A 23,176-nucleotide genomic window follows, 5' to 3' on the forward strand; every position below is an offset into this window, starting at 1 on the left:
GGAGTACGCTTTCATCTTCTCTTTACCTTAGAAGGTAATATCCCCATTGTGCAAGTGAGGAAACCAAGGCTCACAGAAGTTTAGTATTTTTTCTACATCACTGTGCTAAGAAGTAAATTTGAAAACAGGATTTCAAGGCCAGCCCTCTTCTCTGGACTTGCTTTTTATGTCACTTTAATAAAAGGAAGCAAGTTAATAGTAGTTTTGTATGAGCATTTCTTTCCTTTCAGATTTTTTTATATTTAAAAAAAAGTTTTTGCTGTAATTTCAAGCTTATAGGAATTTTAAGAAGTGTACAAAGGTCCTCTTTTTACCCTTCAACCCCATTCCTCAGTTGTTCATTTTACCTTTTACTCCATTTGTTTTATCACTTTTTCTCTCTGTATATGTGTATTCCTAACATTGTCTTCCCTTAATTGTGTGCCCTTCCCCTCCATGTTGAGTACAGGCTTCCAATTACTGAAGTCCAGTTGGTTTTTGGTATTGTAAAGATTTATCAAGTCTGCCCTGTTACCGTAGGCTTTCTCCTTTCTTTGACCTAAAACTTCTGATTCTTGAACTTGGGTCATCATTGTAACACTGCTATTATTATGCTATGTTGTGATATTTCAGAGCCAAAGTGCTGCTTGCTTCAGGAATCCAGCTTTTTTCTCTAGATCATTTCTCAGCACCGTTAAATAATTCCTTCATAATTATTTGCAGATTCTCATCTGCATTGCCTCTGCCTTTCAGTCCGATAAAGCTCAATCTGACAAAATACCACCAGGTGTATTGTATATATTAGTCTGCTCGGGCAGCCATAAAAAATATCACAGATTGGGTGGCTTAAACAACAGAAATCCATTTTATCCCAGTTCTGGAGGCTAGAAGTCCAAGATCAAGGTGCCAACAGGGTTGGTTTCCTGTGGGGCCTATCATCCTGTCATGTGGATGACTACCTTCTTGCTGTTTTCCTCACATGGCCTTTTTGTGTGTGTACATAGGGCGTGGGGTTGGGGGAACAGATCTCAGGTGTCTCTTCCTCTTCTTGTAAGGACACTAGTTCTACTGGATTAGAACCCCACTCTTATGAACCCATTTAACCTTAATTACCTCCTTAAAGGCTCTATATCCAAATGTAGTTGTTATGGAAGTTAGGGCTTTAATACATAGTTGGTAGGCGGGAGCACAGTTCAGTACATAATAGTAGAACATCAGGTTTATAATCAGGAACCTAGGTTCATATCCTTGCTTTATCTTGTATTAAGTGTGTAACCCTGGCCAAGTCACTTAACCTCTTTTAGCATCTTGAATCCTTAACTGTGAAGGATGAGAATAGTAATTTCTTGCCTTGTATGTTTGTTAAGACATTCAGGTAGGGGCGCCTGGCTGGCTCAGTCAGTTAAGCGGCTGCCTTCGGCTCAGGTCATGATCCCAGGGTCCCCGGGATCGAGCCCCGCATTGGGCTCCCTGCTCGGCAGGGAGCCTGCCTCTCCATCTCCCTCTGCCTGCCTCTCTGCCTACCTGTTCTCTCTATCTCTCTGTCAAATAAATAAATAAAATCTTTAAAAAAAAAAAAAGACATTCAGGTAAAATAGATGTTGCAACATAGCACATTATAAATCAAATGATTCTCAATCCAGGCTTGCAGTACAGTCATTCTTAAAAATAACTCTTTTGTGGGGCACCTGGGTGGCTCAGTTGGTTAAGCGTCTGCCTTCAGCTCAGGTCATGATCCCGGAGTCCCGGGATTGGGTCTTGCATCGGGCTCCCTGCTCAGTGGGGAGTCTGCTTCTCCCTCTGGCCCTCTCCCCTGTCATGTTCTCTCTCAATCTCTGTCTCTCAAATAAATAAAGAAAATCTTTAAAAAAAATAAAAATAAATTAAAAAAAAATAACTGATTTGTGAATTCCAGCCTGACAGCATGAGGAGCTCTACAGACCCACTCCCTAGAAAATTGGGGAAAACTTGAAAAACAACTATTAAAAGCTTCTGGAAATGGTCGAAGGGTGTACAGTAAATGAATAGCTTCCAGTTGGAGGGAAGGTTTTCTTGGGAGGAGCAGGACATTAGGATTTCTCATCCTACCCCTAGCTGCCTAGCTGCTGAAGCTAAGTTCTGGGTATATGTGGTGGAGAGGCAGAGAACTACCTTCTGCCCAGTCCCCACTTGTGGAACAGAGGCTCTACCTGGGTACAGAGCTGCTGGGAGTACTGGAGAATAGATCATCTTTTCTTTTTTCTAGGGTGGTGATTCCATGTCAGAAGAGACAAGCTGAGAAAACCTTAGGCTGCCGCCTACCCTCAACAAAATATTCCACTGCTATAGGGGATAGCTCTGAGAGAAGTGTGCTGTTGTCTGCACCCCCAGCTTGGGGGTCTGGTTCAGAGATTTGGTAGGGTGCTTAGGGGGAGAAGCAGGTCATAAAATGCTCCTAATCTCTTCAAGGAATTGACTTACAAGGGAGCCCAGATAAGAATAATAGCTGACTTCTCAGCAGAAACAGTGGAGGCCAGAGGCAGTGTAATAATATATATGAAGTGCTCAAAGACAAATATAGTCAACCAAAAATCCTATATATCCAGCAAAGCTATCTTTTTAAAATGATAGTGAAATGAAGATTTTCCCAGGTAAACAGGAACTGAGAGAGTTTATTACTAGCAGACCCACCTTGCAAGAATGCTAAAGGAAGTTCTTTAAGCTGAAAAGCAAGTGATCCCAGATGGTAATTTGAATCCATATGAACAAAGAGTACCAGTAAAGGTAATTATGTAATTTTCAAAGAGAATATTACCACATATTTTTTCTTCTTTTTACTCAAAACTGATTTAAAAAGCAGTTGTGTGGGGTGTGTGGGTGATGCAGTTGGTTAGGCATGTGACTCTTGGTTATGCTCAGGTCACAATCACAGGGTCATGAGATGGAGCCTTGTGTTGGGCTTGTGCTTAGTATGGAGTCTGCTTCAGATTCTCTCTCTCCCCATGCCTGCTTGTGCTAGCTCTTGCTCTCTTTCTCTCTCCTAAAATAAATAAATAAATCTTTTTAAAAAAGCAGTTGTATAAAATAATATGTGTATAATGTGTTCTTGGGCCTATAAGGTTTAGAAAGGTAGTATATTTGTAATGTATCTGTCAATAGCAGCACATAGAAGGTGAGTGGAGGCAAAGCTATGTCAAGCTAAGGAAATGACTATATGTGATAAAGTCATAATTATAACATAGTGTATTGTTGGATTTGTAGCATTAAATGTAATATGTATCACAACAATGCCATCAAATGGAGAAAAAGGCAATCGAACTATATAGCATAACATTTCTGTATCTTACTGGAATTAAGCTGGTATAAGTCTGAAGCTGCTATAAGTTTGAAGTTGAAATGTATTGAGCAGCCCATACGGAGAAAAACTAAAAAAAAAAAAATTACAGTGAAAGGTCATTAAAGAAATTTAAGTCCTTCATTAGAAAATACCCACTTAATGCAAAAGAAAGCAGTCGAAGAGTAATAAAGGAAACAAAAAAGACATGAGACACGTAGAAAATGAAAAAGCAGTCATAAATCAACAACGTAAGCAATATTATTAAACATGAATTGATTAAACTATTTAATAAAAAAAGGGCAGGTGTGCCTGGGTGGCTCAGTTGTTAAGCGTCTGCCTTCGGCTCAGGTCATAATCCCAGGGTCCTGGAATCGAGCCCCGCATCAGGCTCCCTGCTCTGCGGGAAGCCTGCTTCTCCCTCTCCCACTCCCCCTGCTTGTTTTCCCTCTCTCGATGTGTCTCTCTCTGTCAAATAAATAAAATCTTTAAAAAAAAAAAAAAAAGGTGGAGATTGTCAGAGTATCCAATTATATGCTCTCTACAAGAGATGTACTTTAAAGATACAAATACATTGAAAGTATAAGGATGGAAGATCTATTATGCAAACAACAACCACAAGAAACTTGAGTGGCTATACTAATATCAGAAAAAATAGACTTTAAAACAAAAAATGTTACTAGAGAGAAAGAGAGATGAAAGAGCCAATCCATTAGAAAGATAAAGGTTATAAATATATATGTACCTAATAACAGCACCAAAATACAAGAAGCAAAACCTGACAGAAATGAAAAGTAGACAATTTAGCGATAATGGTTGGGAGACTACGATATCCCACTTTTAGTAATGGACAAAACAACTAGGCATAAGATCAACAAAGAAACCACAGTATAAACCAACTAGAGCTAGGAGACATCTGTAGAATACCACCAGCACCCAGCAACAATAGAATATATATTCTTCTCAAGTGAATGTGGGACATTTTCAAGGATAAACCAAATGCTAGGCCACAGAACATCTTAAAAGGATTGAAATAATACAAAGGTTGTTCTCTGACCACAGTGGAAAGAAATTAGAAATCACTAACAAATTTGGGGAACTCACAAATATATGGAAATTAACATGCTCCCAAATAACCAGTAGGTCAAAGAAGAAATGAAAAGAGAAATCAGAAAATAGTTTGAGATAAATGAAAATGAATTTACCACTTAAGAAAACATGGGATACAGCTAAAGCAGTGCTTACAGGGAAACTTTTAGTAATAAATGCTTATATAAAGAAAGAAGAAAGATCTCAAATTACTAACTAACCTTACACCTTAAGTCACTGGAAAAAGAAGAGCAAAGTAAACCTAAAACAAGCAGAAGGAGGGAAATAATAAAGCTGAGAGTAGAAATTAATGAACTAGAAAATAGAAAAAAAGTAGAGAAAATTAAGGAAACCAAAAACTGGTTCTTTGAAAAGATAAGCAAAATTGGCAGACTGACATAGAAAAAAAGAGGACATTTATTACTTGAATCAGAAATAACAGAGGGACCATTACTACTGGGATTACAAAAATGGAAAGGATTATAAAGGAATACTATGAACAACTGCATACCAATGAATTAACATAGCTTAGATAAAATGGACAATTTTTTAAAAGATTTATTCATTTATTTTCAAGAGAGCGAGCATGAGGGGGAGGGAGGGACAGAGGGAGAGAAAGAGAATCTCAAGCAGACTCCCTGCTGAGTGTGGACCCCATCACAGGATTCGATCTCACATCACTGAGATCTTGAGACCTGAACCGAAACCAAGAGTTGGACGCCCAACCGACTGAGTCACCCAGGCACCCCTAAAATGGAAAATTTTTTAGAAAGACGGCTGCTGAAGCTGACTTACATAGACAAACTGAATAGACCTATAGCAAGTGAAGAGATTGGATTAATCATGAAGCTACCCACAAAGAAAAGCACAGGCCCATATGGCTTCACTGCTAAATTCTACCAAACACTTAAAGAAGAATTAATACTAACTCTTCCTAAAAATTGAGAGGGAGAACACTTCCCAACTTATTTTATGAAGCTAGTATTAGTGTTAGCCTGATACCAAAGACATCACAAGAAAACTACAGACCACTATCTCTTATGAAGATGAACACAAAAATCCTCAAAATACTAGCAAACCTAATTCACCAGCATATAAAAAGAATTTTACACCACGATCAAGTGGCATAATATCCCAGAAATGCAAAGTTAGTGTGAAGTTCACTAACCAATTAATATAACATATCAGGAAATAAAAAACAAAAGTCACATTGTTTTCATAATAGACACAAAAAAAATTTGACAAAATCTAACACCCTTTAAATGATAAAAACACTCAAAAAACGAGGTCTAGAAGGGAACTTTCTCAACATGAATAAAGACACCTATGAAAAACTCAAAGATAACATCATACTTAATGGGGAAAACTGAACACTTTTCCCCTACAATCAGAAATAAGACAAGAGTGCCTGCTTTCTCCATTTCTATTTGACATTATATTAGAGGTTCTAGCTATGGCAATTTTGAAAAAAAAAAATAAGGAAAAGAAAGAAAAATACACAAAGGCCTCAAGATTGGAAAGAAAGAAACAAAACTGTCTCTTATAGATGATATGATTTTGTATGAAATGACTTAGAAAATCCACTAAAAAAATATTAGTACTAATAACAAGTTCAGCAAAATACAAAATCAGTATACAAAAATTGTGTTTCTATAGACTTGTCGTGAACAATCCAAAAGTGAGATTAAGAAAAAAATTCCATTTTTTTTTAATATTTTATTTATTTATTCATGAGAGAGAGAGAGAGAGACGCAGAGGCAGAGGGAGAAGCAGGCTTCCCGCCTAGCAGGGAGCCCGATGCCGGACTCCATCCCAGGACCCTGGGATCATGACCTGAGCCGAAGGCAGACACTTAACCATCTGAGCCACCCAGGCGCCCGAAAAAAATTCCATTTATAATAGCATCAAAAAAATTAAGACAGGAATAAATTTAACAAAAGAAGTGTAAAACACTGGAAACTACAAAATATTGTTGAAAGAAACTAGAGAAGATCTAAGAGAAAAATATCCTGTCTGTGGATTGGAAGATTGAACATTAAGATGGCAATACTCCCCACATTGACCTACAGATTCAGTGTAGTCCATATCAGAATCCCAGCTGACTTCTTTGTAGAAATTGACAAACTGATCCTAAAAATCATATGGAATTGCAGGGTGTCTGGAAGAGCCAAAACAATCTTGAAAAAGAATAAGATAGGAGAACTTATACTTCCTGATTTCAAAACTTACTACAAAAATGGTAGTCAAGATTGTGTGGAATCAGCACAAGGATATACATACAAATCAATGGAATATAATTGAGTTGAGAAATAAAGCCATATAGATGTGGTTAATTTGTCTTTCAACAAGGATGTCAGGACCATTAGATGGAGAAATGGTGCCTGGAACAAATGGGTAGCCATATGTGAAATAATGTAGTTGTACCCTTACCTCATACCATGAATAATAATTAACTCAAAGTAGATGACAGACCTAAATGTAAGAGCTAAAACTTTAAAACTCTTAGAAGGAAATTTAGGATTAAGAATCCCTAAGTATGACACTAAAAGCATGAGCAACAACAACAAAAAGATTAATTTGGACTTCATCAAAATTAAAAACTTTTGTGCTTCAAAGGACACCATTAAGAAAGCGTAAAGAAAACCTATAGAGTGAAAGAAAATATTTAAAAACTGTATATCTGATAAGGGACTTTTTTTTTTTAAGAAGTCCATTTTTTTTTTAGAGAGAGCATGCTGGAGGGAAAAGGGAAGCAGACTCTGCTCTGAGCAGGGAGCGTGATTCAGGGCTTGATTACGTGACCCTGAGGTCACGACCTGACCTGAAACCAAGAGTTGGATGCTCAACCAACTGAGCCTCTCAAGCACCACTCTGATAAGGGACTTCTATCTAGAATATATGAAGAATTCTTATAACTTAATGATAAAAAAAGACAATTTAAACAAATAGTGTTGGGAAAATTGGACAGCCACGTGCAGAAGAATGAAACTGGACCATTTCCTTACACCACACACAAAAATAGACTCAAAATGGATGAAAGACCTAAATGTGAGACAGGAATCCATCAAAATCCTAGAGGAGAACACAGGCAGCAACCTCTTCGACCTCAGCCGCAGCAACTTCTTCCTAGAAACATCGCCAAAGGCAAGGGAAGAAGCAAGGGCAAAAATGAACTATTGGGACTTCCTAGAGACAATTTAAAAATGGGTAAAGATTGTGAATAGACTTTTTTTTTTTTTATGGAGGATATACAGTTAGAAAATAAATATGTGAAAGGACAGCAGACACCAAAAATTGTGATAGTGGAGAAATTGTCAGCCCTTGTACACTGCTGGTGGGAATGTAAAATAGCGCGCAGCACTTTGGAAAAATAGTTTGGCAGTTCCTCAAACAAACATTGAGTTACAGTGTTACCTAGCAGTTCGATTCCTAGGTGTATGCCCAAGAAAAATGAAAACCTATGTCTACATAAAAACTTGTCCATAGATGTTTATGGAAGCATTATTCATAATAGCCAAAAAGTGGAAAGAACCCAAATGTCTATCAGTTGATGAGTAGGTATAAAATATAATGGGGTATATCCATATGATGGGATATTATTCAGCCATAAAAGAATAAAGTACTGATACATGTTGCAACATAGATGAACTTTGAAGATATACTAAATGAAAGAATCCAGGCACAAAAGATCACGCATATGATTTTATTCGTATGAAATATCCTGAATAGGAGTGATAGCCAGTAGGAGTGATAGTACACACTTTCTTTTTGAGGTGATAAAAATGTTAAAAAATGGACTGTGGTAATGGTTGTGCATAGATGTGAAAATATGAAAGCTATTGACTTGTACACTTTAATAAAGCTGTTAAAAAAAGTAACCATTTCTGGTGTCCTTATGCAGTGAGGCTGGGCTATTAGAATAACAAGAGCTCTTTACCATAAGCCAAGCTCATTTGTTCTCTTTCTTTGTCTCATTTTTGTAGAAATCATGACTACCCCAGGAAAAGAGAACTTTCGCCTGAAAAGTTACAAAAATAAGTCCCTGAATCCTGATGAAATGCGCAGGAGGAGGGAGGAAGAGGGACTGCAGTTACGTAAGCAGAAAAGAGAAGAGCAGGTAAATCCTTTACCCTTATTAATTTATTTAAAAGAACTTAATTTTCCATTTTAAGCCTGAAACTACTTTATTTTAATTTTGATTGTGTTAGATATGTGTATGTGTGTAAATATACATCTCCGCCATCATAAAATCAGCATGTTTTGGGAGTAGGGAAGAGGAGGTGATGAAAAGCAGAATACAAGAATAAATAAATCTCTCAGGTTCTCATATTTCCAGTATAACCACTGTTTAATCTTTTGGCCTGTTTAGTGTATTTTATTTTTTTAAAGTTGTAACTTGTTTAAGATTTTATGTGCATGTTTGTTAATGTATTCTCAAGTGACCAGTAAAATGCTGTTTTTCATTATAAACTTTAATATGAAAATTTGTAAACATACAAAATTATAGATGGTGAACCTCATAAACTCATCCTTTGCATTCAGTAATTGTCAATAATTTGCCGTACTTGCTTCATGTCTATCTTTACATTTCTTTATTATGTAGTATTTTAAAGCAAAAATCTCAAGGAATATGTCTTTTCACCCCTAAATTAATTCTGTATGATTCATTAGGACATTGATTTTTGATCTTTTTTCTTTTTTTTTTTTTTTTTACTTTTGGTCATTTTTAACCTGAGAACGTCTAAACATCCACAGGAGTATTTGGGACTAACTCTCACTTTACCTTCCTCTAAAAATGCCTAGAATGAATGGTATATCCCTTATGGCAAAGAAATTTAAAGACACTTAGGTGACTTCCTTTTTTTTTTTTTTTGCTAAGGAGAGACTTTTGAGCTTGGAAGGACCATTTGATCCCCATGCTACAAAAGTTCCATAAAAGGCAAATGAGTCAGAATCTTTCATACCTGAGAAATAAGGTAATCTGTCATAAATATTTTGCAGTTACAGTGAGCTGGTCTCAAAATACACTGTTCTTTTGAGTAACACTGCACTGGAAAATCCAGTTAGTTAAAGTCCAAGAGTACATTACAACCTCAGTGTTTTTTTTGTTAGGGCTGTAGATGTTTGAATCAAACACTGTCATTACTATTATTTTTTGGGCAAAGAGAGTTTGTAATATTATAATAGAGTTTATATTAAGTGCAGTAAATTAGGAGTTATCACTTATTCATAAAAGGATGGGTTTCTCTGGGTTTCTTGTTACCTCTTTATTCATCTGTCTTATTTGAAGTGGAACCTTTTTTTTTGAATGAACTTTTGTATTAGCTTCTATTTTGGAGGTAAATTCCAGAAATCATAATAACATTGTTACATATTTATATTCACATATGTGAAGGTGAATACATGAATATATACACATGAGCCCAAGTATAGGTCTGAATATAACCACCAGCTTATGCATCATATTTGGCATAAAACCATTTGAAGATGTAATAATGATCCTCTGTCATTAACAGTGTTCATTTTATTCTCTTCTTGGTGATGGGTGATGTCATGTAATTAGACTTCATTGTAAAGTTTATATAAATAAAATAAATTTTTCGTATTTACTTACCTGCCTGAAGACAAATGCTCTTATCCTTAATATATCAACTGGCAAGTATGGCCCCATATATTGGACTAAAAATATTTGTAGTTGAAATTCTGTCATGTTCATTGTATGAGATCTAAAATTGTGCTATGGCTTTAGTAAGTTTCTGTGATAAGTTTTTGGAATATTGCTCTATTTAAAATCTTAATTTTTTTTATGTCATATGTGCTGTATTATGTAGAGAGACCTGGTAAAACCAGTCAGGCTTCTTAATATAACAGTATATATTTCATGCCTAATTTGTAAAATAGTAAATATTAGTAAAATATAGATTCATTTAGGTACTATTTATCTTTCCACAGTCACAGGCTTACGCCAGCTGAAGAGCTAGATGTGAGGGTACCACAGGAGTTGATGTTGCCAAGTGCACAAAAGATAACTAACTGCATCTTTGAGGGCTAGGCTATCCTTTTAGCAGACTGACATTTAATTTTTGTTATATCTAGGCAGCACTTTATAAATGACCTCTATCCATTTGGCACTTATAGACCAATCTAAAATTTATTTTTGGCAAAAAATTTTAGCAGTTGGTGTCATTCTGATTGAGCCAGTACTTGAAAATTTGAATTAAGCAGACTCTTGTTAATTCAGAGTGAATAGGTAACCTAGTGCTGCTGAAAAGTTCATAAAACCCATCATGATGAAGAACGGAGGTTTGCTTGATGTTTTTAGTTATAAGAAATATCTTGTGAAGTGAGCAAGTTGATAAACTTGTGGACAGGCAACTTTTCCCGTTGATTAACTTGGTTGACAAGTTCAGTCAACATGTAATCTGTAGTTAAGGTGTAGAGATCATGATTGTTTTGGCAGTTTTTTCTTTTTTCTTGTTGTTTTAAAGAAGTATTTATTAGAGAGAGCACAAGCAGAGGGAGAGGGAGAAGCAGACTCCCTGCTGAGCAGGGAGCCAGACATGGGGCTCGATCCCAGGATCCCGAGATTATGACCCGAGCCGAAGGCAGCCGTTTAACCAGCTGAGCCACCCAGTTTTTTCTTTTTTAAAACCTGTTTTTCTCTGAGTAAGACATGCACAGTTGAAAAAGTTAAGTAGTACTACAGTACTTGAAACCAAACCACCAATGTTCCTGGTTTCATTCCCAAGTAAACCACTTTCAATCCTCTTGACTATTTGTTTGTCAATTTAAAATATTACCTATTGGTGTTCTGTTATGGTAGGTGAAGATTTAAGCTCTTATACTGCTTTTGCCTTGCATGTATTCTCAGTATAGTTATACTACAGTACGTAAGTATTATTTATTGCTGAACTGAATAGTATACCGTGATTACATTTCCTTTCTTTATACTTTGTTTTTCTTGTAGTTAATTGTCTGATTTTGTACCTGCTTGGCTTCATATTCCTGGCTGTCTTTTCATTCTCTTCTACAGCTCTTTTAAATTATTTTTATCTGATTTTCTGTGTGGTTAAACTTCTCAGATAATTTTTCAGTTCCATATTTTTTCTGCTGGAGACCTTCACCCTATATTTTTTGTCCTCTTGCGCCAGTCAGAATTGTTTATCCTGTGTTCTAGCTGTATCGCTGTAGTTTTAGGACTTCCCTCTGCTTGGAATTTCTCATGTCTTGTCTTGTCATCATCCTTGTAATGTAAATGGTATGGTATTTTCAATTTCAAATTCTACTTGTTGGTCAGCAGTTGTATTAAAGATCATAACAGTATCTGCCATTCCATATTAAAAGACCACTACTTGTGGATGTAAATTTTGCAATACCGAGGGATGTAATTTTACTTATTAGGTGTGATTTTGGAGTCATGTAAATGCTTTAAATAATTGTGAAACAAAAAGAAATCATAATGAAGGATTAAACAAGAGGAATTAAATGGCCCTGTGTGTCATGCTTGTGGCTAAACCACACAGAGAGGAAATACTTTAATACACGAATATGGCAAAATGATTAATTTTCTCTATTGGGCTGTATTTTAAGGACAAAAAGAAGTATAAACAAATCATCAACTGCTTTTGTAATCATATAGGATTGGCCCTGAAACCATGTGTATTTGTATATGGATATAGCAAATAACTATGTTAATATTAGGGACCTGGATTTTTTTAGATTAAGAAAGAATAGAAGTATAAAATCAAAGAAGTTATATAAATTTGAATAGGTAATATCAGTAGGGATTCATGATGTATTTTCTTAAAACACACATACACACACAAAACCCAGTTCTGTCCTAGAAAGGCGTAGAAATCGCGAAATACCTTGTATCAGTGAGCACCTCTAGCACCCTGAGATTGCGGTCATTAGAGAATTTTTCTGTCAAGGGACCAAGGCTTCTTGGAAAAAACACTTGAATCTCGATTAGAGATAGGGAATATTCAAGGTGAATGTGTAGTATTTTTTCATAACATAGAGCAAGGAAGTTTTAAGACCATCAAAACTTGTGTTGAAAAGACTCAGGAGATAGCTTGAACAGGCTCCCATTAGTTGTTAAGTGGGATAGTTTGAGTATTAGAAAGGGCACTTTGAGGACTTCTTCTTCCAGCCAAAGGGAATAGCAGGGCTCAGATTTACCCTACTACCTGAAACAAACCAAGAATAAACAGACAAAATACATGAAACAGTAGTTCAAGACACCAGACATTAACCAGTGCAGGACAGTGATCTCTAGAGATAGGAAACCAATGAGAAGAGCCCTGTGGTTGCTTCAGCTTATTGCCCAAGAGAGTTTCCAAGTTGCAACACGGGGGAAGGGAACTAAAGACCATGCACGGCCTTCCTGAGTTGAGGAGACAGAGCTGAGAGTCGGAGGAGATCAGGTCATCCATTCATAGGAGGGAATACCAAAAGGGAGAGACATGTGTATAGAGAAAGAAGCCTGGAGATCTTCAGAGTGTTTCTTTGCATATTCGGCAGAGTACTGACCATCATATGTGCTTGGGGAGACTGCTCAAGGCTAGAGAAACTATCATCCACAAAGATTAGAGGGAACAGTGCCTGGCCCTCACACAGTGCTGAGAAGAGTCCCTGTTTCTCTAGCCAGACTGGAAAAACTCATCTTTCACAGGACATTAGGTAGAGTATTCAGGAGATTCTTACCTCAGTAGTGGAGATTAATTAGCCATAGACTTATTTCTGCTCCAGACCTCCCTAATAAATCATAAAAGCACGATCCAAGAGGTTGCTCAAACTGCAGTTTTTAGTTTTTTCTTAATTAGTAATCACATAGGAAAAACACATACTTGAATTTCTCCACTTTTTCATTTTCAAAATAATGAGTTGGTTTCTTAGCATCCTCCAGAGGGAACAGGAATGTGTGTATTTTAATATTATTAGGAATTCACAGGGTTAAAGTAGATGTATTGCAGGTTATTTCAGCAATTTTTTCTATGTTTTTAAACTTTATGACTGTATAATTGACATACAGTAGAGTGTACAGTTTGTTAAATTTTGACATATGTATCATCACCATAATTAAGATAGTGAACATATTTATTGCTCTCAAAATTTTCCTGGTATACCTTTGTGGTACCTTTTCCCCACCCCTCACCTATCTCCAAACAACTTCTAATCTGTTTTCAGTCACTACTGATTACTTTGCATAAATGACTGATACAATATATGTTCTATTTTGTCTGGCTTCTGTCAGTCAGCTTAATCATTTTGAGATTCATGCATGTTGTGTGTATCAGTAGTTCATTCGTTTTATTGTTGAGTAGCAATCTGTTGTAAAAATAAAACCACAATTGGTTTATCCATTCACCTGTTGATGACAGTTTGGATTGTTTCCAGTTTTCGGTGATTATAAATAGAGCTGCTATGAACATTGACGGACAGCTCTTCGTATGGACATATATTTCCATTTCTCCAGGATAGATATCTAGGAGGAGAATGGCTGGGTTGTATAGTAGGTGTGTACTTAGGAGGCTGTCAACTGTTTGCTAAAATGGCTTGTACTACTTTATCTTCACATCTGCGGTATATGAGCATTTCATTTGCTCCATCTCCTTGTGAGCATTTGGTATGGTCAGTCTTTCTAATTTTATCTAGTCTAAGGTGTGCCTAGTAGTATGCCATTATGGTTTTATTTTGCACTTCCCTAATGACTGAAGTTGAGAGCATCTTTTCATGTGCTTATTTGCCATCTGTATATTTACCTTAGTGAAGTCTGTTTAGTTTCTTAATTGAGTTGTTTCTGGATGCAAGTCTTTTGTTGGATATGCTTTTTAAATATTTTCTCCCAGTCAGTGGCTTGCCTTTTCATTTTCAGAAGTGCTGTTTGAAGGGCAAAAGGTTTCGATTTTGGAATTCCATGTATCAGCTTTTTTCTTTTATGGATTGTGCTTTGTGTGTCAAATCTAAGAATCTTTATCAAAGCCAAGGTCACTGAAGATTTTCTCCTGTTTTAAGAAGTTTTATTGTTAAAGTTTAAATGTAGGTCTATGATTATTTGCATTTAATTTTTGTATATAATGTGAGCTAAGGGCTTCCCCCCTCTTTTTTCCCCCATTTTTTTACATACGGCTTTCCATTTTTTCAGATGTCATTTATTGAAACGATTGTTTCTCCTCATTGAATTGCCTTACACCCTTTTACATTCAATTGACTATTTCTCTGTAGGTCTGGTTTCTGAACTTCTGTTCCATTGGTTTGTTTATCTGTCTTATATACCACACTGTCTTGATTACTGTAGCTTTTATAGTAAGTCTTGAAATCATATTACTAGCCCTCTAACCTTGTTCTTCTCTCCATAGATTGTTCTGGCTGTTACAGGTCCTTTGCATTTTTATATGAACTTTAGAATCAGCTTGTCAATTTGTACACAAAAGCCTGCTCTGAGGATTTGATTGTGATTGTGTCAGATCTGTAGGTCAGCTTGGGGAGAACTGATAATCATGACAATGAGTCTTCTGACTCATAAGCACCACATCTCCATTTATTTAGATCCATAATATCTCTCAGGGATTTGTAGGTTTGCTTTTTTTTAAAGATTTATTTATTTGAGAGAGAGAGAGAGAAAGAGAGCACAAGCAGGAGGTGCAGAGGGAGAGAGAGAATCTCAAGCAGACTCTTTGCTGAGTGTGGAGCCTGACATGGTGCTCAATCTCATGACACTGAGATCAGGACCTGAGCCAAAACCAAGAGTTGGACACTTAACTGACTGTGCCACCCAGGTGCCCCGATTTGTAGTTTTTTTGTCAGATTTTTCCCTAAGTATAGTATAGTTTTGATGCTATTGCAGATGGTATCTTTTGAATTTTAGTTTTCGATTGTTCATTGTTAATATTTAGAATCCCCTGGGACTCACTGGGAGAGACAGTTCCCCCATCTTGGAGCACGTCTGGGAGAGGTGACAGGGACAAAAGAGTTAGTGGGCACCATTTCCTTCCCCCGCCCCTCAGCATAGGTGCAGAGACACCTGCCGAGGGTGGCTAACTTGGACGCTGGTTCTTTGCTGTGCTTTACTTCAAACTCCACGCCCCTGCACTTTGGTGTGACTACCCTTCTGGGACAAACCTGCATCAGTCCAGTGTAGTGAGACCCTCCCCCAGAAGACCGGCACAGGCCCATGCCATGCCAAGTCCGTGAAGTTTGGAGTTTTAAAACTCAGCACACCTGCTTGGGATAGACCCCAAGGTGCACTGCGCTACCGGGCAGGCAGACGGCTGGGACACAGACAGGGTGAAGGCAGCGAGCTGAGGGATGCCTAGGACACACGAGGGGAGATTGTTTGCTCTTCTGGGAGGGCTTCCTGGACAGTAGTGCGTGCAAACTCTCCGGGGACTAGGGAGCTGGCTGATACCATTTTCCTCCCCTCCCCCCCTTAGCATAAACTAACTTCAGTAAGCAGCACAGTGCCAACAGTGGCCTAAACTGCTTACACCAAGCCCTGCCCCCTGTGCTCTGCAGGTTTTGTTTTACTAGGGCAGTTGTGCTAGAGAACCAGAGCAGCAGGCCCCTCCTCCAGAAGACCAGCACAAACCCCCACATGCACCATGTCTACTGACCATAGAGTTCTGCAAAGCTTCAGCTCTGGTGAAAGTAGCATCACGTCTCTTTAGCAAGCAGACCAGAACACATCTAGTTAAAACTCACCACACTCTGACCAAGGTCCAAACACTCCCCACTGCAGGTAAGGAGAAGCTCTGCAGATGACTCACCTGAGGGACAGAGCAGCCAAAACACAGCAGCTGAGTGCATACAGCACGCACCAGAGACACTTCTAAAGTGCCAGGCTCTGGACAGCATATGACCTCTTCTCCATAAAGTCATTACTCTCAGGAGCAGGAAACATAACAGGCTTTCCTAACACACAGAAGAAGACAGAGACCTACACAAAATGCCAAGACAGGAATTTATCCCAAAAGAAAGAACAAGAAAAGGTCATGGCCAGGGATCTAATCAAAACAGATATAAATAATATGCCTGATCCAGAATTTAAGGCAGCAGTCATAAGGATATTAGCTGGGCTTGAGAAGAGCATAGAAGACACTAGGAAGTCTCTTACTGCAGAGATAGAAGACCAAAAAAACTAGTCAGGCTGAAATGAAAAATGCAGTAACTGAGATTTGAAGCCAACTGGATGTAATGACCACAAGGATGGAAGAAGCAGAGGAATGAATAAGTGATATAGAAGATTATGGAAATTAATGAAGTTGAAAGGAAGAGGGAAAGAAAAATATTAGATCATGAATGTAGATTTAGGCAACTCAGTGATTCTATAAAGTGTAATAACGTTTGTATCATAGAGTCCTAGAAGAAGAAGAGAGGGAAAGGGGGGCAGAAGGTTTATTTGAGGAAGTTATAGCTGCAAACTTCCCTAATGTGGAAACAGACATCTAAATCCAGGAGGCACAGACAACTCCCATCAAAATCAACAAAAGCAGGCCAATACCAAGACATATTGTAGTTAAATTTGCAAAATATAGAGATAAGGAAAAAAAAAATCCTAAAAGCAGTAAGACAAAAGAAGTCCCTAACTTACAAGGGAAGACAAATAAGGTTAGCAGCAGATCTCTCCTCAGAAACTTGGCAGGCAAGAAGGGAATGGAATGATATATTCAACATGCTGAATGAGAAAAACCAGCCAAGAATACGTTATCCAGCAAGGTTGCCATTCAGAGTAAAAGAAGAGATAAAAAGAGTTTCCCAGACCAACAAAAACTAAAGTAGTTCGTGACCACTAAACCAGCCCTGCAGGAAATATTAAAGACCAAAGAAAGACCAAAATCAACAAAGATTAGAAAGGAACAGAGAAAATCTCCAGAAACAATGACAGAACGGTAATAAAATGGCACTAAATTCATATCTATCAATAATTACTCTGAATGTAAGTGGACTAAATGCTCCAGTTAAAAGACTTAGGGTGTCAGAGTGGCTAAAAAAAAAAAAAGACCCATCTATATGCTGCCTATAAGAGACTGATTTGAGACCTAAAGACACCTGCAGGTTGAAAGTGAGGGGCTGGAGAACCATTTATCATGCAAATGGATGTCGGAAGAACGCCGAAATAGCAATACTTGTATCAGACAAACTAGATTTTAAAACAAAGACTGTAACAAGAAATGAAGGGGGGCACTGTATCATAATAAAGGTGTCTATCCAACAAGAAGGTCTAATAATTGTAAATATTTATGCCCCTAACGTGGGAGCACCCAAATATATAAAACAGTAACAAACATAAAAGAACTCATTGATAATTATACAGTAATAGTAGGGGACCCTAACACCCCACTTACATCAAAGGACAGACCATCGAAGCAGAAAATCAATAAGGAAACAAAGAATGGCTTTGAATGACACACTGGCCCAGATGGACTTAACAGATACATTCAGAACATTTCATCCAAAAGCAGCATAGTACACATTCTTTTCTAGTGCACATGGGACATTATCCAGAAGAGATCACATACTAGGTCACAAATCAGGCCTCAACAAGTGCAAAAAGATTGAGATCATACCATGCATATTTTCCGACTGCAATGCTATGAAACTTGAGTCAACCACAAGAAAAAATTTGGAAAGACCGCAAATACATGGAGGTTAAAGAACATCCTACTAAAGAATGAATGGGTCAACCAGGAACTTAAGAAATTAAAATTACATGGAAACAAATGAAAAGGAAAACATGACAGTCCAAAACCTTTGGGATGCTGTAAAAGGGGTCATAAGAGGGAAGGATATAGCAATACAGGCCTACCTCAAGAAGCAAGAAAAATCTCAAATACACAACCTAACCTTTCACCTAGAGGAGCTAGGAAAAGAGCAAGAAGTGAAGCTTACAGCCAGCAGAAGAAGGGAAATAATAAAGATTAGAGCAGAAATAAATGATATAGAAACAAACAAAATAGTAGAACAGATCAATGAAACCAGGAGCTGGTTCTTTGAAAAAATTAATAAAACTGATAAACCCCTAGCCAGACTTACCCAAAAGAAAAGAGAAAGGACCAAAGTAAGATCATGAATGAGAGAGGAGATCACAACTAACACCACAGAAATACAATTATAAGAGAATATTATGAAAAATTACATGCCAACAAATTAGGCAATCTGGAAGAAATGAATAAATTCCTAGAAACATATAAACTACCAAAACAAACAGGGGGAAATAGAAAACTTGACAGACTGATAACCAGCAAAGCAATTGAATCAGTAATCAAAAATCTCCCAGAAACAAAAGTCCAGGGCCAGATGGCTTCCGAGGGGAATTTTACCAAACATTTAAAGAAGAGTTAATACCTATTCTTTTCAAACTATTCCAAAAAATAGAAATGGAAGGAAAACTTCCAGATTCCTTCTTTGAGGCCAGCATTACCCTGACTTCAAAACCAGACAAAAACCCCACTTAAAAAAGACAGTTACAGGCCAATATCACGGTCAACATGGATGCAAATATCCTCAACAAAATACTAGCAAATCAAATCCAACAGTACATTAAAAGAATCATTCACCACAATCAAGTGGGATTTGTTCCTGGGCTGCACGGGTGGTTCAATATCACAAATTAGTCAATGTGTAATACACAATATTAATAAAAGAAAGGGTAAGAACTATATGATTCAGTAGATTCAGAAAAAGCATTTGACAAAGTACACATCCATTCTTGATAAAAACCCTCAACAGAGTAGGGGTAGAAGGAACATACCTCAACATCATATACAGAAGGCCCACAGCTAATATCATTCTCAGTGGGGAAAAACAGAGCTTTTCCTCTACGGTCAAGAATGAGACCTGGGATGTTCATTTTCACCATTGTTATTTAACATAGGACTGGAAGTCCTAGCCTCAGCAGTCAGACAACAAAAAGAAATAAAAGACATCCAAATTGGCAAGAAGAAGTCAGACTTTCACTATTTGCAGACAACATGATGCTCTGGAAAACCCAAAAGACTCCACCAAAAAATTGCTAGAACTGATACACAAATTCAGTAGAGTTGCAGGATACAAAATCCAACATACAGAAATCTGTTGACGTTTCTTTTCTTTACTTTTTTTAAAAGATTTTATTTATTTGACAGACACAGCGAGAAAGGGAACACCAGCAGGGGGAGTGGGAGAGGGAGAAGCAGGCTTCCTGCTAAGCAGGGAGCCTGACGCGGGACTCGATCCCAGGCCCCTGGGATCATGACCCGAGCCAAAGGCAGATGCTTAATGACTGAGCCACCCAGGTGCCCCATGTTGGCGTTTCTATATACCAACAATGTAGCAGCAGAAAGAAATCAAGGAATCGATTGCATTTACAATTGCACCAAAAACCGTAAGATACCTAGGGATAAATCTAACCAAAGAGGTAAAAGATCTGTACTCTGAAAACTACAGAACAATTTTGAAAGAAACTGAGGAAGACACAAAGAAACGGAATGACAGTCCATGCTCATGGATTAGAAGAACAAATACTGTTAAAATGTCTATACTATCCAAAGCAATCTACACGTTTAATGCAGTCCTTATCAAAATACCACCAGCATTTTTCACAGAGGTAGAACAGTCAATCCTAAAATTTGTAGGGAACCACAGAAGACCCTGAATAGCCAAAGCAATCCTGAAAAAGAAAAGCAAAGCTGGAGGCATCACAATTCTGGACTTCCAAGTTATATTACAAAGCTGCAGTAATCAAGACAGTATGGTACTGGCACAAAAACAGACACATAGATCAATGGAACAGAATAGAAAACCCAGAAATGGACCCACAACCATATGGTCAACTAATCTTCTACAAAGCAGGGGAGAATATCTAATGGAAAAAAGTCTCTTCAACAAATGGTGTTAGGAAAACCGGAGAGCAGCATGCAAAAAGAATGAAACTGGACCACTTTCTTACCCTATACCCGAAAATAAATTCAAAATGGATGAAAGACCTAAATGTGAGACAGGCATCAAAATCCTAAAGGAGAACATGGACAGCAACCTCTTTGACCTCGGTCGTAGCAACTTCTTACTAGACATGTCTCTGGAGGCAAGGGAATTCCCACAAAAGCAAAAATGAAGTATTGGGACTTCATCAAGATAAAAAGCTTCTGCCCAGCAAAGGAAACAATCAGCAACCTACAGAATGGGAGAAGATATTTGCAGATGAGATGTCTGATACAGGGTTAGTATAAAGAACTTAAGAACTCAACACCCAGAAAACAATCCCGTCAAGAAATGGGCAGAAGACATGAATAGACATTTTTCCAAAGAAGACATCTAGATGGCTAACAGACCCATGAAAAGATGCCCAATATCACTCATCATCAGGGAAATAGAAATCAAAATCACGATGAGCTATCACCTCACATCTGTCAGGATGGCTAAAATTAATAACACAGGAAACAGCAGATGTTGGTGAGGATGTGAGAAAGGGGAGCCCTCTTACACTGTTGGTGGGAATGCAAACTGGTGCAGCCATTCCGGAAAACAGTGTGAAGTTTCCTAGGATCCAGCAATTACACCACTAGGTATTTACCCAAAGGATACAAAAATATTGATCCGAAGGGATACGTGCACCCTGATGTTTATAGCAGCATTATCAACAATAGCCAAATTACGGAAAGAGCCTAAATGTCCATCTACTGATTAATGGAAAAAGAAGTGGTATATATACACAATGGACTATTAGTCATAATAATAAAATCTTGCCATTTGCAATGACCTGGATGGACCAAGGATGTATTATGCTATGCGAAATAAGCCAGTCATAGACAAATACCAGGCACCTAGGTGGCTCAGTCGGTTAAGTGACTTCGAGTCAGGTCGCGATCTCAGGGTCCTGGGATTGAGCCCTGCATCAGGCTCTGTGCTCAGTGGGTAGTCTGCTGCTCTCTCTCCCTTTGCCCCTTGCCCTGCTCATGCTCGCGTGCTCTCTCTTTCTCTAATAAATAAATAAAATCTTTAAAAAAGTGACAAGTATCATATGATTTCACTCATATGTGGCATTTAAGAAATGAGACAGATGAACATAGGAGGAAAACAAGAGAGGCAAACCATAAAACACTAAACTATAGAGAACAAACGGGTTGATGGAGGGAGGTGAGTAGGGGATGGGTTAAATGTGTGATGGATATTAAGGAGGGCACTTGTTGTGATGAGCACTGGGTGTTATATTAAGTGATGAATCACTAAATTCTACTCCTGAAACTAACATTACAGTATATGTTAACTAACTGGAATTCAAATAAAAATTTGAAACTAAAAAAACAAAAAACAAAAAAACTTTTGGCCATTTTCCAAATATATTCCCCCACCCCAACCTTAGGGTTCCAGTGCATGTATATTAGGTCACTTGATGTCCCACAACTGACTTATATTTTGTACCTATTTTCTCAACCTTTCTGCCATGTCTTTAATTTTGGTGTGTTTATATTTGCTATATCCTTAAATTCACTGATCTTTTCTTCTGCAGTATATTATCTGCTGTTAATCCCATTCAGTGTACTTTTCATCTGAAAAATTGTTTTTCATATCTAGGTATTTGTTTAGTCTTTTTGTTTTTTAATGTTCTTTTACATTTCTGCCATTTTTGTCATTTCCAGGTGATTTTGATTGATTTTTTTTTCTTCCCTGTGGATAGTCTTTTCTTCTTTTTAGTGCTTGGTAGTTTCCAATTGAATTCCAAGCATGTGAATTTTACCTTACATCTTTTAATATATGTAATTCTGAATTTGTCTTTGGATTTAGTAAATTGTTTGGAACCAGTTTGTTTTTACGTTTCATTGGGCTGGAGCTAATTTAGCCTCACTTCTGAGTCAGTATCCTGAGCGTTCTACTGAATGCCCTATATATATTAGGAAGTCTTTTCTATTGTTTGGTTGAAGCATGAGTATTCCTTGACCCATGTAACTTCCAGAATTGTTCTGCATGTTTGTTGGAGGTCGTTCCTTTCTCAGCTATATTTTCCTTACACACCTGTGCTTGTAGAACGAAGCTAAAGACTCATGGGGAATTTTCTGCAGAGTTCTAGAATTCCCTCTGTGTTGATCTCTTCTCTTCATTACTTTGCCTATGGATTCTAGTTGCCTTGGCCTCCTCAGTTCTAAACTCTTGTCTCCTCAACTGAGGGAGCCGGTAGGCCCTGTTTTGGTTTTGCCCTCCCTGTGCTACAGCCTGGAAACTCTGTCCAGGCAATAACCTGAGGCAGTCATAGGGCCAGTCTTTTTTCTTTGCTGAAGGATCACTGCCTGGGCTGCCCGTTATCCTTTAGCTGAAACCCATTATTTTATGGATTTTGTCTGCTTTTAGAGTTGTGTAGGATAAGAGGATAAGTTACTGTTAGTCCATCATTGCTTGAACAAGTGAACTGCTTCGAGCTATTAAAGATACAATGGAGGCACCTTAGAGGGCTACCTTTGGAAGAAAGTATTCTTTGCCTACACAAATTAATAGATGCTTTAAAGGTAGTGTTCAAGCAGTAGTCACTTGTTATTACCGGTTGCTGGACAGGTTGGGAAGGTTGGGAAGTCTCGGTTCATTATCTTTGAGGGTTAAGAGGGAAGTATTAAGTCATTCTGACATAATTTTTTATCATTTCCCCTAATGTATTGGTAAGACTATATGATCACCAACTTAACATAGAGGAAAGAGGGGAACGGCCAAGCATGCCCTAGCTCTTTTTCAACCTTACCCTTTTTATGTGTCATGCAATGTCAGGCTTCTCTTAGTCATTTTACCACATCAGGTGTTGGTAACAGCATATTGTGATAGTTAATTGTA

General features: G+C 37.7%; 1 protein-coding gene across 2 annotated transcripts in view; it reads left to right on the forward strand.

Moving 5' to 3' along the window:
• The first annotated feature begins 245 nt into the window (after positions 1-245).
• The window catches only part of KPNA1 (karyopherin subunit alpha 1), a 56,329-nt gene continuing 33,398 nt past the window's right edge, over positions 246-23,176 (forward strand). The window contains exons 1-2 of one of the 2 annotated variants that reach the window (XM_031039067.2): positions 246-2,742; positions 8,365-8,498. In XM_031039067.2, coding sequence (XP_030894927.1) covers positions 8,370-8,498 — 129 coding nt within the window. In that variant the 5' untranslated portion in view covers positions 246-2,742; positions 8,365-8,369. Of the gene's footprint in view, positions 2,743-6,165; positions 7,589-8,364; positions 8,499-23,176 lie in introns of those variants that run through there. The other variant, XM_081833001.1, reaches the window with a different exon arrangement.

This window comes from Leptonychotes weddellii, chromosome 1 (genome assembly GCF_054177405.1).
Source record: "Leptonychotes weddellii isolate Sample4059 chromosome 1, ASM5417740v2, whole genome shotgun sequence".
Classification (NCBI taxonomy): domain Eukaryota; kingdom Metazoa; phylum Chordata; class Mammalia; order Carnivora; family Phocidae; genus Leptonychotes; species Leptonychotes weddellii.